Source organism: Phalangium opilio, unplaced genomic scaffold (assembly GCF_054372755.1).
Source record: "Phalangium opilio isolate 3A_F unplaced genomic scaffold, DU_Popi_V2 ptg000017l_1, whole genome shotgun sequence".
Taxonomy (NCBI): Eukaryota; Metazoa; Arthropoda; class Arachnida; order Opiliones; family Phalangiidae; genus Phalangium; species Phalangium opilio.
The window spans coordinates 9,383,384-9,396,324 of NW_028324151.1; the positions used below are offsets into that span (position 1 = coordinate 9,383,384).

Here is a 12,941-nt window from a genome sequence, read left to right on the forward strand (position 1 = left end):
CTTCAAACTTATTTCAAATCTTCTTAAAGGGATGGGAGAGCTTCAAACTTATTCCAAGGCTTCTTAAAGGGATGGTAGAGCTTCAAACTTATTCCAAGGCTTCTTAAAGGGATGGGAGAGCTTCAAACTTATTTCAAGGATTCTTAAAGGGATGGGAGAGCTTCAAACTTATTCCAAGGCTTCTTAAAGGGATGGGAGAGCTTCAAACTTATTTCAAGGATTCTTAAAGGGATGGGAGAGCTTCAAACTTATTCCAAGGCTTCTTAAAGGGATGGGAGAGCTTCAAACTTATTCCAAGGCTTCTTAAAGGGATGGGAGAGCTTCAAACTTATTCCAAGACTTCTTAAAGGGATGGGAGAGCTTCAAACTTATTCCAAGGCTCTGGAAAGAGGTGGGATAACTTATTTCAAGGCTCTGAAAGAGGTGGGAGAACTTATTTCAAGGCTTCTTAAAGGGAAAGGAGAACCATTAACCTTATGGGCTCTTTATAAAGCGAATGAAGTTTTCTAGTCTGTGGCAAAAAGTATGCCAATGAATGCTGAGCATCAAAAGCTAGTTCAATCGTAAGTAATAATAATAATAATAATCTAGGCTTTGACTATGAAGGGATTTCCACACTAAGCCTGTGGCTTATTTACAGGTGGGTCCCTTTACAATTCATAGGAGGGTGGTGGCTAGCCCCTATGCCACAGCTAACCTACAGCGCCCTATATTCACTATTACCGTTAACCTCTGCAACTTTTTGATGGAAAGGAGAAACCGGGTTAGACCGCGGAGGAAAACTCCTTTTAACTTTTGAACTTGCAAACTCTACGCTGAAGGATTTGTTCCCAGATTTTCACCCCGTGCCACAGTCCGGGACCGAACCCGGGATTCTCTTGCTGCGAGGCGAAAGCGCTAACCGCTACGCCACCCCACAAGTCGTCAAGGATAATGAAAAGTGAACCGCTTCGAAAGTTAAGCGTGAGCTATACTTATAATCGAGAAACTAATTACGACATCATGTTCGACTGAAATAAATACAATACTAATGAAACTATACCCATTTGCCAAAACAATATGATTGCTATAGAATAAATTTCCGTTATCCAAGGGGATAGGCACTCTGTTCTTCTCGCGTAAACCTATTTCGGAGACTTTAACATCGTATTGATTTCGAACCACAACGTTCTCGTAGTTCACCTTGTATTATTTTCATCCAAGTGTTTGACCCCTTGGAAATAATTAAACTGTCACGATTCGTGTATCTTGCAAATGTTTACGTTTCTAAACGTGCTCGTAATTGAACTTTTGATTAAAGAAAGAGGCCATAACAAAACGTTGTATTTAGTATGTATCATAAGTTTATGTGTACCATAAGCTAGTCACACCACAGACCAGGAATAATTTCGGGTCTACTTCGTCTAACTTTATATTAATCTGATATACTCTTCAAACAAGCAATGGGAAAGGACCACCCGTAACACAGAGACTCCGCATATCCGGTGGGTCCCGGTTCTAGAACTAGCACAGTTTAGCTTTAGCTACGTGTCATACTTAAAAGAACTTGCCCTTCAAACCTTATGATCTCATTGTTTTTTCGTAACTGAACTTTTGATTAAAAAAAGAGGCCGAAACAAAACGTTGTATTTATTATGTATCACAAGTTTATGTGTATCATAAGTTAGTCACACCACAGACCAGGAATAATTTCGGGTCTACTTCGTCTAACTTTATATTAATCTGATATACTCTTCAAACAAGCAATGGGAAAGGACCACCCGCAACACAGAGACTCCGCATATCCGGTGGGTCCCGGTTCTAGAACTAGCACAGTTTAGCTTTAGCTACGTGTCATACTTAAAAGAACTTGCCCTTCAAACCTTATGGTCTCATTGTTTTTACGTAATTGAACTTTTGATTAAAAAAAGGCTTGTGTCCCATTCGACCGAATCCCAATCGACCGAACGCGTTTCCCATTCAACCGAAAACAGCCCAAATGTGCGGTTTGGGGAAAATATATATCAAAACTTAAAAAGCAAACGTTTTCACTTTTTGTAAGGCTTTTTTTCCCTACAGTTTTCGTTGTATATATATATATTGATGTTTGAAATGTAAAATTTAACTTTAAGAGTGATTGATAACTGAGAGGATTGCTAATAAAGGAGGCTTTCTTTACATTAATAATGGCTACTTGTTTCAATTGAATAAGAAAAAGGCTAAAACTAGTTACTATAATTGTAGAAATCCCTCCTGTAAGGTTCGAATAATAGAAGAAACCAAACCAAACCTAACCTAAACCTAAACCTAACCCTAACCTAACCAAACCTGACCAAACCAAACCAAACCTAACCTAACCAAACCTGACCAAACCAAACCAAAACCTAACCTGACCAAACCAAAACCTAACCTGACCAAACCAAACCTAACCTAACCTAACCTAAACCTAACCAAACCAAACCAAACCAAACCTAACCTAACCTAACCTAACCTAACCAAACCTTACCAAACCTAACCTATCCTAAACCTAACCTAACCTAACCAAACCTGACCAAACCAAACCAAACCAAACCAAACCTAACCTAACATAACAGTAATGTTTTGGAAAAGGCATATTATTTGAGAAGTCAATGAAGCTAAACATGAACATTTCGGAAAAGGCGTACCATAGTAAAATGATTTGTAAAATATTACTAACCTAACATAACAGTAAAGTTTTGAAAAAGGCATATTATTTGAGAAGTCAATGAAGATATAAAACATCAATATTTTGGAAAAGGCGTAACATTGTTAAATGATTTATAAAATATTACTAACCTAACTTAACCAAACCAAACATAACAGTAATGTTTTGGAAAAGGCATATTATTTGAGAAGTCAATGAAGCTAAACATAAATATTTTAGAAAAGGCGTAGAATAGTTAAATGATTTATAAAATATTAGCCTAACCTAACTTACAATTTCCTTCTCTGGGTTTGAACCCGAGCCTCTGAATTACAAGCCTGATATTCTACCATGCTGCTGCGGTGATTCGAAATCCTCACAGACATTTAATTAACTAATTCTTTCAAATAAATTCCCATTCAGCAGAAACCCGCCATTGGGCTGGAAATTTAAATATATTCTCCATAAAAAACCAAAAAGCGGTTTCGGTCGAATGGGATTCGGTTCAATGGGATAATACCAAAAAAAGAGGCCGAAACAAAACGTTGTATCAGGGGTAAATAACGAAAGGAGTTAGAGACGCTAGCTTCCGTAGTGTAGAATACAGTGGGACCTTGAAACGTCATAGAATTTGTAACTAACGTAGTGCCATCTTTGGAACTGTATTGTAAATAAGACCAGAACCTTAAAAGTTTTGCCTTAAAATCTCGCACCTTGCGTGCGAGATTTTAAGGCAAAACTTTTAAGGTTCTGGTCTTATTTACAATACAGTTCCAAAGATGGCACTACGTTAGTTACAAATTCTATGACGTTTCAAGGTATTCTGGGTAAAATAAAATGGCGGGTGTCGATGTTGTGAAGTCGTCTCATAAATCAACCCAATATAGTTATTATATTCAATCGCGAGTAAACAGCGATTTAAAGAAGAAAGGTAAGTCAACAATTTGCAATTTGAAGCCGGGGAAATCCTCAAAATGTGTTCAAACTTGTTTTGCCGTAAGTGCGCGGTTACAGAGTCGGCTTAGTGATTTTTCCGAGTCAGTACCAGTGGGAACTGTGGGATCAGGATCATCGACTGTATCTGTGACTAAAGAAATTAAAACAACTAAAACTGTATTGAAGGATGCAAAAACTACTTTAATTCCATTTCATTATCGAAAAAGGAATTTACCAACTTTAAGATTGCATGTTTCTAATTCAAGTGCACCTTAATGAATAAACTTTACTCTAAGCCTAATTGTCACTTAGTCGTAAGCAGACGAACACTAGCAGACGAAAGTAGCAGACGAAAACTAGCAGACAGGAGGAAATCGATATCCCAGCATGACTTTCGAAACTTTGCTTCCACGCTATTGGTTGGAAAATATCATACTTATTTTGAATTATAGACGGCGCGACCGAGGCGTTTTCTCTTTTCTGTGTCTACGTTTGAAAGTCCCACTGTATTCTACACTACGGAAGCTAGCGTCTCTAACTCCTTTCGTTATTTACCCCTGGTTGTATTTATTATGTATGATAAGTTTATGTGTATCATAAGTTAGTCACACCACAGACCAGGAATAATTTCGGGTCTATAGTCACACTTCGTCTAATTTCATATTCTGATATACTCTTCAAACAAGTAATGGGAAAGGACCATCCGCAACTCCCGGTGGGTCCCGGTTCTACAACTAGCGTGGTTTAGCTTTAGCATAACGTGTCATACTTAAAAGAACTTGCCTTTCAAACCTTATGATCTCATTGTTTTTACTTGCAAGGACAGAATCGAGTGAATTAATCTACGTACGAGTCGTGACGTTAGTCACTATATGCAGCTTTTATCGATATTGTTTTTTTTTTCAGTTTCAAATATGGCTAAGCAAATAGCAGGCGAGTGTGACACACCCGGAGCTTCAAATGAAAATCCCTTGATTATAGGCATTATGGAGGTAAGAAATCTGAAATTTCCTTCATAAATTAAGATTTATATTTTGATATTTATCGTAGGATTCCGACTTAGTTGAACCGTTTTCAAAATTAAATGACCTAATATCGCAAGTTATCTTCAGGCGGACGAATTTCACTTGGTAGGTAATTGTCCTACCAGGGATAGATTTATTTTTTAAGACGGAATGCACAACGTTTGGCCTTTACTGCAGTCCGACTCATAGCCGAGTATATAGCCCCTTCCTTCAACACGTAACCAAAAAATTAAATTATCTTATTGGCTCACTAAAACTACGTATTGGTGACGTTGCTGACAAGGAGGGCCAAAAATACGTAATTCCTGTTTACCTCTACTACGACCCCTCTTGAATTGTACCATAGCCCACTCGATCACGCGCGTCACGACGCAAGTTGCTCGAGCTATAGCGCGAGCAGCTCAGCGTCCGGGAGCGCGGATCGAGTGGGCTATGGTTGTAAAGTTAACCAAGGCTTAGTGAATGGTCAGGAGTTTTGTGAGCTTAGTGTTTGGTTAAAACCTGTTCGTGCTGTAATATTTATGAAGACTTTTACTCAATTCTAACTCACTTTTAATTTTCTTGGGTCTTCCCCGTTTTTTTTTCAGTTGCAAGCCCTATGTCTTGTGTAACTTCCATTTTAAACAATGTTCTTTCAAAAATTACAATCCGAGCCCATTCCAACTTGGCAGACGAAGGGGCAGACGACGTTTATTAGACCCGGATATACATACAACGCCATAACGAAAATAAGACCCGCCTCTTCTTTCATATCCCTCCGTCACGGGTAAGGGGGTCGTAGACTTGGACGCGCACCCGAATAACCCTGTTACCCATTCCGTCTTAAAAAAATAAATCTATCCCTGGTATATATCAGGCTTTTTCCGTTTGTAAAAACATTTTTAGCCACATCGTAGTGTTTTAGCCACATCGTAGTATACGATGAGGCTCTTAGTTTGACTCGAGCCGTCGTCGTCGTAGTAGTAGTAGTAGCAGAAGTGGATCATATTACAGCTCCCTAGAAGTACAGGACGATATAGCATCGCTGTGCATCAGCATTGTCTCCCAGCACTGAAGGGAAGAGGGTAAATGCGAAACGCAGCGGCGAATTTGTGAACTAAACCAAAGGAATGATTTTGGCGCGAAAGAAATTTTTAAAAAGTGGGGAAGCAAACGGAAGTAAGTAGTAGTCAATGAAAAAAGGTTTGAGAGAGAAGAGCGCTGAAGGGAACAAGTTGTTCCATACATAGTGTTGGGTTGTGAATATAATAGTAGAAGTCCACTTTATGTTTCCGATTTTAAAAAATAAGTGGCTGGTCTGTAGGTATTTCGCTCAATTTTTAAAGGCTTGTGTTGGAAAGGAAATTAATATGAATTCAAATGATCAAAATAGGCACTAAAAAGTGTTTCGTCACGTGGTGCAGCTGCTTTGAACCTTTGAGCAGACGCTCCTTTAGTTGGACGTTTATTTATAAAAAATAAACATCAATGTAATGCAAACGTACTTCATATTGCACGTAGTAAAAGAAAAACTCACCTTCAGTTTTAAATTAAAACGTTTAATTATCTGCAGCGCCCAAATCCACAAAATAAAGTTTTCAGTTAGGCCTTGTCCCACCAAAAAAAAAACGATTATGGGCGGGGGAGGGGGTGTAGTAGGACGTTTTAAATATGTCCAGCCTTCTTTTTAAAGTTATCTGGCAGTACTGAAAACACTTTCACGTGACCTCTTTCTTTTTTACAATCCCCTATTGTGAATACAAAATTCTAAATCGAATCGTGCAATTTCGTTCACTTTCTTTCCATTTTTCTAACAAGGTTTCATCTCTTTCTAGTTTTTAGGGGTAAATTGACCTTTCAACCGACATGAATAAGCAGTTTCAAACGAAGGTTATTTCAGAGCTTTCTTACCAATAGGAAGTGAATACGCCAAAGGCGCTTGCCCGAGAACAGAAATAGCGAATACAGCAAAGATGAAAAACATTTTGTTGGAAAACATCGTACAAATCATAAAATATCCCGTAATAAAAGGATAAAGTGATGTACGTTAGTTAGCACTTGGATTGAAGTGAGAACGCTTTTCTACTCTTAAAAGTTTAAACTCAGCCACGTTTCATCGAAATGGGGCAGAATTTTCAAATAAATTGAGTTTCGCGTAATGTTGTTTTAGGGTGTTGTTAGCTTTGAAATAAACGTGTCACGGCTCTCTACTCTCATATATGGAGCACAACACTACCTTTATCTGTTGAGTCCATTGATCTATCGAAAAGCAAAATTGGGACAAATTTTTCATCTAATTTTTAGTATAGTCGTAATTTCAGATTGTTTTATTTGAAGTTCCATGGGTGTTTAAGAGGGAAGATGGCTTGGAGGAGGAAGGCTTTTACAGGTTTACATATAGCCACAGAAAGTGCACCCCTTTTGATCAGGGCGACTCCCTTGTGGGGGCGCTTAGGTCAGGGAAATTTGGAATCAGATACATAAGATAAAATAATCAAATACCAAAATAAAATGAAATACAAAAAATAAATTAAGTACAAAATGAATGAAACTGAAACTCAGTCAACAAATAATGCATAACAGAGGTGGAGGACGGTGGAAAGTTGCTGAGAGGTGGTTCTTCACCAGGCGCTTTTTCGCGCCTGCCACGTGCACAGGATTTCCGTAACGAAGTCTTGGGGCCAGTCTGTTGAGGTAAGACCCAGCACATCGATGAAGCATAGTTTCACTTGACCGAAAAAACTATTTTGCAGCTGAACATCAAACGTCAGATTTGTTTTTTACGTTGTCGCAAAGCGTTAGTTCCCGCAAATAATGAAACCAGATAAACTGAACATGGCACCAATTGCGGCCCATCTATTGTCTTTCTTTTTTGGTCTTTCTAATCTTTGTGTCCCATATCATAAAGCTATGGATGCCTGGTACCGAACCTCATCAATAAAACTTTTAGCATTGAACTTCGATATTGTCTGGGATTTGTACTAATAACTGACTCAATTAGGAACTGAATAAATAAAAATATGGCGGACCGCGGACGTCCTCTTCCGAACACGCGTGGTCGAAAATGGTTAACTTTTCGAGAGCCATGATAGAGAGATATGAAAATATTTGAGCCCTTTTTTCCACGACTCTACAATCTTGATAGAGCCAGGTGCTAACTAACAACGACACTCTATCCTTTTAATACGGTTTATTTTATAGTTAATATAGTCGATCAGTAATAGAAATTATTTGCAAGATGTTTCTTCTCTTTGACGTATTCACTATTGTCGTTTTCGATCTAGCTCAGCGGGAATGTTCAAACGAACTTAGTAATTAAGATTAAATAAATATTAACTTAGTTTAATAATGCAACGTGAAATTTTGTTCATTCTATTTATTTTTACATTTTCCTATATGTAATTTTTGCATTGCATATTTATTTTAAGGAAATTTCAAAGCCTCTTAAAGGAACAAGAGGATTGCACAATTATTTCAAGGCTTCTTAAAGGGATGGGAGAGCTTCAAACTTATTTCAAGGCTTCTTAAAGGGATGGGAGAGCTTCAAACTTATTTCAAGGCTTCTTAAAGGGATGGGAGAGCTTCAAACTTATTTCAAGGATTCTTAAAGGGATGGGAGAGCTTCAAACTTATTTCAAGGCTTCTTAAAGGGATGGGAGAGCTTCAAACTTATTTCAAGGCTTCTTAAAGGGATGGGAGAGCTTCAAACTTATTTCAAGGCTTCTTAAAGGGATGGGAGAGCTTCAAACTTATTTCAAGGCTTCTTAAAGGGATGGGAGAGCTTCAAACTTATTTCAAGGCTTCTTAAAGGGATGGGAGAGCTTCAAACTTATTTCAAGGCTTCTTAAAGGGATGGGAGAACTTCAAACTTATTTCAAATCTTCTTAAAGGGATGGGAGAGCTTCAAACTTATTCCAAGGCTTCTTAAAGGGATGGTAGAGCTTCAAACTTATTCCAAGGCTTCTTAAAGGGATGGGAGAGCTTCAAACTTATTTCAAGGATTCTTAAAGGGATGGGAGAGCTTCAAACTTATTCCAAGGCTTCTTAAAGGGATGGGAGAGCTTCAAACTTATTTCAAGGATTCTTAAAGGGATGGGAGAGCTTCAAACTTATTCCAAGGCTTCTTAAAGGGATGGGAGAGCTTCAAACTTATTCCAAGGCTTCTTAAAGGGATGGGAGAGCTTCAAACTTATTCCAAGACTTCTTAAAGGGATGGGAGAGCTTCAAACTTATTCCAAGGCTCTGGAAAGAGGTGGGATAACTTATTTCAAGGCTCTGAAAGAGGTGGGAGAACTTATTTCAAGGCTTCTTAAAGGGAAAGGAGAACCATTAACCTTATGGGCTCTTTATAAAGCGAATGAAGTTTTCTAGTCTGTGGCAAAAAGTATGCCAATGAATGCTGAGCATCAAAAGCTAGTTCAATCGTAAGTAATAATAATAATAATAATCTAGGCTTTGACTATGAAGGGATTTCCACACTAAGCCTGTGGCTTATTTACAGGTGGGTCCCTTTACAATTCATAGGAGGGTGGTGGCTAGCCCCTATGCCACAGCTAACCTACAGCGCCCTATATTCACTATTACCGTTAACCTCTGCAACTTTTTGATGGAAAGGAGAAACCGGGTTAGACCGCGGAGGAAAACTCCTTTTAACTTTTGAACTTGCAAACTCTACGCTGAAGGATTTGTTCCCAGATTTTCACCCCGTGCCACAGTCCGGGACCGAACCCGGGATTCTCTTGCTGCGAGGCGAAAGCGCTAACCGCTACGCCACCCCACAAGTCGTCAAGGATAATGAAAAGTGAACCGCTTCGAAAGTTAAGCGTGAGCTATACTTATAATCGAGAAACTAATTACGACATCATGTTCGACTGAAATAAATACAATACTAATGAAACTATACCCATTTGCCAAAACAATATGATTGCTATAGAATAAATTTCCGTTATCCAAGGGGATAGGCACTCTGTTCTTCTCGCGTAAACCTATTTCGGAGACTTTAACATCGTATTGATTTCGAACCACAACGTTCTCGTAGTTCACCTTGTATTATTTTCATCCAAGTGTTTGACCCCTTGGAAATAATTAAACTGTCACGATTCGTGTATCTTGCAAATGTTTACGTTTCTAAACGTGCTCGTAATTGAACTTTTGATTAAAGAAAGAGGCCATAACAAAACGTTGTATTTAGTATGTATCATAAGTTTATGTGTACCATAAGCTAGTCACACCACAGACCAGGAATAATTTCGGGTCTACTTCGTCTAACTTTATATTAATCTGATATACTCTTCAAACAAGCAATGGGAAAGGACCACCCGTAACACAGAGACTCCGCATATCCGGTGGGTCCCGGTTCTAGAACTAGCACAGTTTAGCTTTAGCTACGTGTCATACTTAAAAGAACTTGCCCTTCAAACCTTATGATCTCATTGTTTTTTCGTAACTGAACTTTTGATTAAAAAAAGAGGCCGAAACAAAACGTTGTATTTATTATGTATCACAAGTTTATGTGTATCATAAGTTAGTCACACCACAGACCAGGAATAATTTCGGGTCTACTTCGTCTAACTTTATATTAATCTGATATACTCTTCAAACAAGCAATGGGAAAGGACCACCCGCAACACAGAGACTCCGCATATCCGGTGGGTCCCGGTTCTAGAACTAGCACAGTTTAGCTTTAGCTACGTGTCATACTTAAAAGAACTTGCCCTTCAAACCTTATGGTCTCATTGTTTTTACGTAATTGAACTTTTGATTAAAAAAAGGCTTGTGTCCCATTCGACCGAATCCCAATCGACCGAACGCGTTTCCCATTCAACCGAAAACAGCCCAAATGTGCGGTTTGGGGAAAATATATATCAAAACTTAAAAAGCAAACGTTTTCACTTTTTGTAAGGCTTTTTTTCCCTACAGTTTTCGTTGTATATATATATATTGATGTTTGAAATGTAAAATTTAACTTTAAGAGTGATTGATAACTGAGAGGATTGCTAATAAAGGAGGCTTTCTTTACATTAATAATGGCTACTTGTTTCAATTGAATAAGAAAAAGGCTAAAACTAGTTACTATAATTGTAGAAATCCCTCCTGTAAGGTTCGAATAATAGAAGAAACCAAACCAAACCTAACCTAAACCTAACCCTAACCTAACCAAACCTGACCAAACCAAACCAAACCTAACCTAACCAAACCTGACCAAACCAAACCAAAACCTAACCTGACCAAACCAAAACCTAACCTGACCAAACCAAACCTAACCTAACCTAACCTAAACCTAACCAAACCAAACCAAACCAAACCAAACCTAACCTAACCTAACCTAACCTAACCAAACCTTACCAAACCTAACCTATCCTAAACCTAACCTAACCTAACCAAACCTGACCAAACCAAACCAAACCAAACCAAACCTAACCTAACATAACAGTAATGTTTTGGAAAAGGCATATTATTTGAGAAGTCAATGAAGCTAAACATGAACATTTCGGAAAAGGCGTACCATAGTAAAATGATTTGTAAAATATTACTAACCTAACATAACAGTAAAGTTTTGAAAAAGGCATATTATTTGAGAAGTCAATGAAGATATAAAACATCAATATTTTGGAAAAGGCGTAACATTGTTAAATGATTTATAAAATATTACTAACCTAACTTAACCAAACCAAACATAACAGTAATGTTTTGGAAAAGGCATATTATTTGAGAAGTCAATGAAGCTAAACATAAATATTTTAGAAAAGGCGTAGAATAGTTAAATGATTTATAAAATATTAGCCTAACCTAACTTACAATTTCCTTCTCTGGGTTTGAACCCGAGCCTCTGAATTACAAGCCTGATATTCTACCATGCTGCTGCGGTGATTCGAAATCCTCACAGACATTTAATTAACTAATTCTTTCAAATAAATTCCCATTCAGCAGAAACCCGCCATTGGGCTGGAAATTTAAATATATTCTCCATAAAAAACCAAAAAGCGGTTTCGGTCGAATGGGATTCGGTTCAATGGGATAATACCAAAAAAAGAGGCCGAAACAAAACGTTGTATCAGGGGTAAATAACGAAAGGAGTTAGAGACGCTAGCTTCCGTAGTGTAGAATACAGTGGGACCTTGAAACGTCATAGAATTTGTAACTAACGTAGTGCCATCTTTGGAACTGTATTGTAAATAAGACCAGAACCTTAAAAGTTTTGCCTTAAAATCTCGCACCGCAAGGTATTCTGGGTAAAATAAAATGGCGGGTGTCGATGTTGTGAAGTCGTCTCATAAATCAACCCAATATAGTTATTATATTCAATCGCGAGTAAACAGCGATTTAAAGAAGAAAGGTAAGTCAACAATTTGCAATTTGAAGCCGGGGAAATCCTCAAAATGTGTTCAAACTTGTTTTGCCGTAAGTGCGCGGTTACAGAGTCGGCTTAGTGATTTTTCCGAGTCAGTACCAGTGGGAACTGTGGGATCAGGATCATCGACTGTATCTGTGACTAAAGAAATTAAAACAACTAAAACTGTATTGAAGGATGCAAAAACTACTTTAATTCCATTTCATTATCGAAAAAGGAATTTACCAACTTTAAGATTGCATGTTTCTAATTCAAGTGCACCTTAATGAATAAACTTTACTCTAAGCCTAATTGTCACTTAGTCGTAAGCAGACGAACACTAGCAGACGAAAGTAGCAGACGAAAACTAGCAGACAGGAGGAAATCGATATCCCAGCATGACTTTCGAAACTTTGCTTCCACGCTATTGGTTGGAAAATATCATACTTATTTTGAATTATAGACGGCGCGACCGAGGCGTTTTCTCTTTTCTGTGTCTACGTTTGAAAGTCCCACTGTATTCTACACTACGGAAGCTAGCGTCTCTAACTCCTTTCGTTATTTACCCCTGGTTGTATTTATTATGTATGATAAGTTTATGTGTATCATAAGTTAGTCACACCACAGACCAGGAATAATTTCGGGTCTATAGTCACACTTCGTCTAATTTCATATTCTGATATACTCTTCAAACAAGTAATGGGAAAGGACCATCCGCAACTCCCGGTGGGTCCCGGTTCTACAACTAGCGTGGTTTAGCTTTAGCATAACGTGTCATACTTAAAAGAACTTGCCTTTCAAACCTTATGATCTCATTGTTTTTACTTGCAAGGACAGAATCGAGTGAATTAATCTACGTACGAGTCGTGACGTTAGTCACTATATGCAGCTTTTATCGATATTGTTTTTTTTTTCAGTTTCAAATATGGCTAAGCAAATAGCAGGCGAGTGTGACACACCCGGAGCTTCAAATGAAAATCCCTTGATTATAGGCATTATGGAGGTAAGAAATCTGAAATTTCCTTCA

The 12,941-nt window shown here is 38.0% G+C and overlaps 2 protein-coding genes and 2 long non-coding RNA genes across 4 annotated transcripts in view; all 4 read left to right on the top strand.

Moving 5' to 3' along the window:
* Positions 1-7: 7 nt before the first annotated feature.
* Positions 8-2,426, top strand: LOC149702993 (uncharacterized). Its single transcript, XR_016381676.1, has 3 exons — positions 8-391; positions 455-563; positions 641-2,426. It is a non-coding gene; the product is annotated as an uncharacterized LOC149702993 (long non-coding RNA).
* Positions 2,427-3,481: 1,055 nt separating this feature from the next.
* Positions 3,482-8,197, top strand: LOC149702994 (uncharacterized). Its single transcript, XM_089866899.1, has 4 exons — positions 3,482-3,575; positions 4,487-4,572; positions 4,631-4,710; positions 5,193-8,197. The coding sequence occupies exons 1-4, from the start codon at positions 3,482-3,484 to the stop codon at positions 5,326-5,328; spliced, it is 396 nt and encodes a 131-aa protein (XP_089723025.1). The 3' UTR covers positions 5,329-8,197.
* Positions 8,198-8,452: 255 nt separating this feature from the next.
* LOC149702995 (uncharacterized) lies at positions 8,453-10,719 on the top strand. The gene is made up of 3 exons (XR_016381913.1): positions 8,453-8,836; positions 8,900-9,008; positions 9,086-10,719. It is a non-coding gene; the product is annotated as an uncharacterized LOC149702995 (long non-coding RNA).
* Positions 10,720-11,636: 917 nt separating this feature from the next.
* The window catches only part of LOC149702996 (uncharacterized), an 80,834-nt gene continuing 79,529 nt past the window's right edge, over positions 11,637-12,941 (top strand). The window contains exons 1-2 of the mRNA XM_089866922.1: positions 11,637-11,920; positions 12,832-12,917. Of these exons, the coding sequence (XP_089723048.1) occupies positions 11,827-11,920; positions 12,832-12,917 (180 nt within the window). The 5' untranslated portion in view covers positions 11,637-11,826. The remainder of the gene's footprint in view (positions 11,921-12,831; positions 12,918-12,941) is intronic.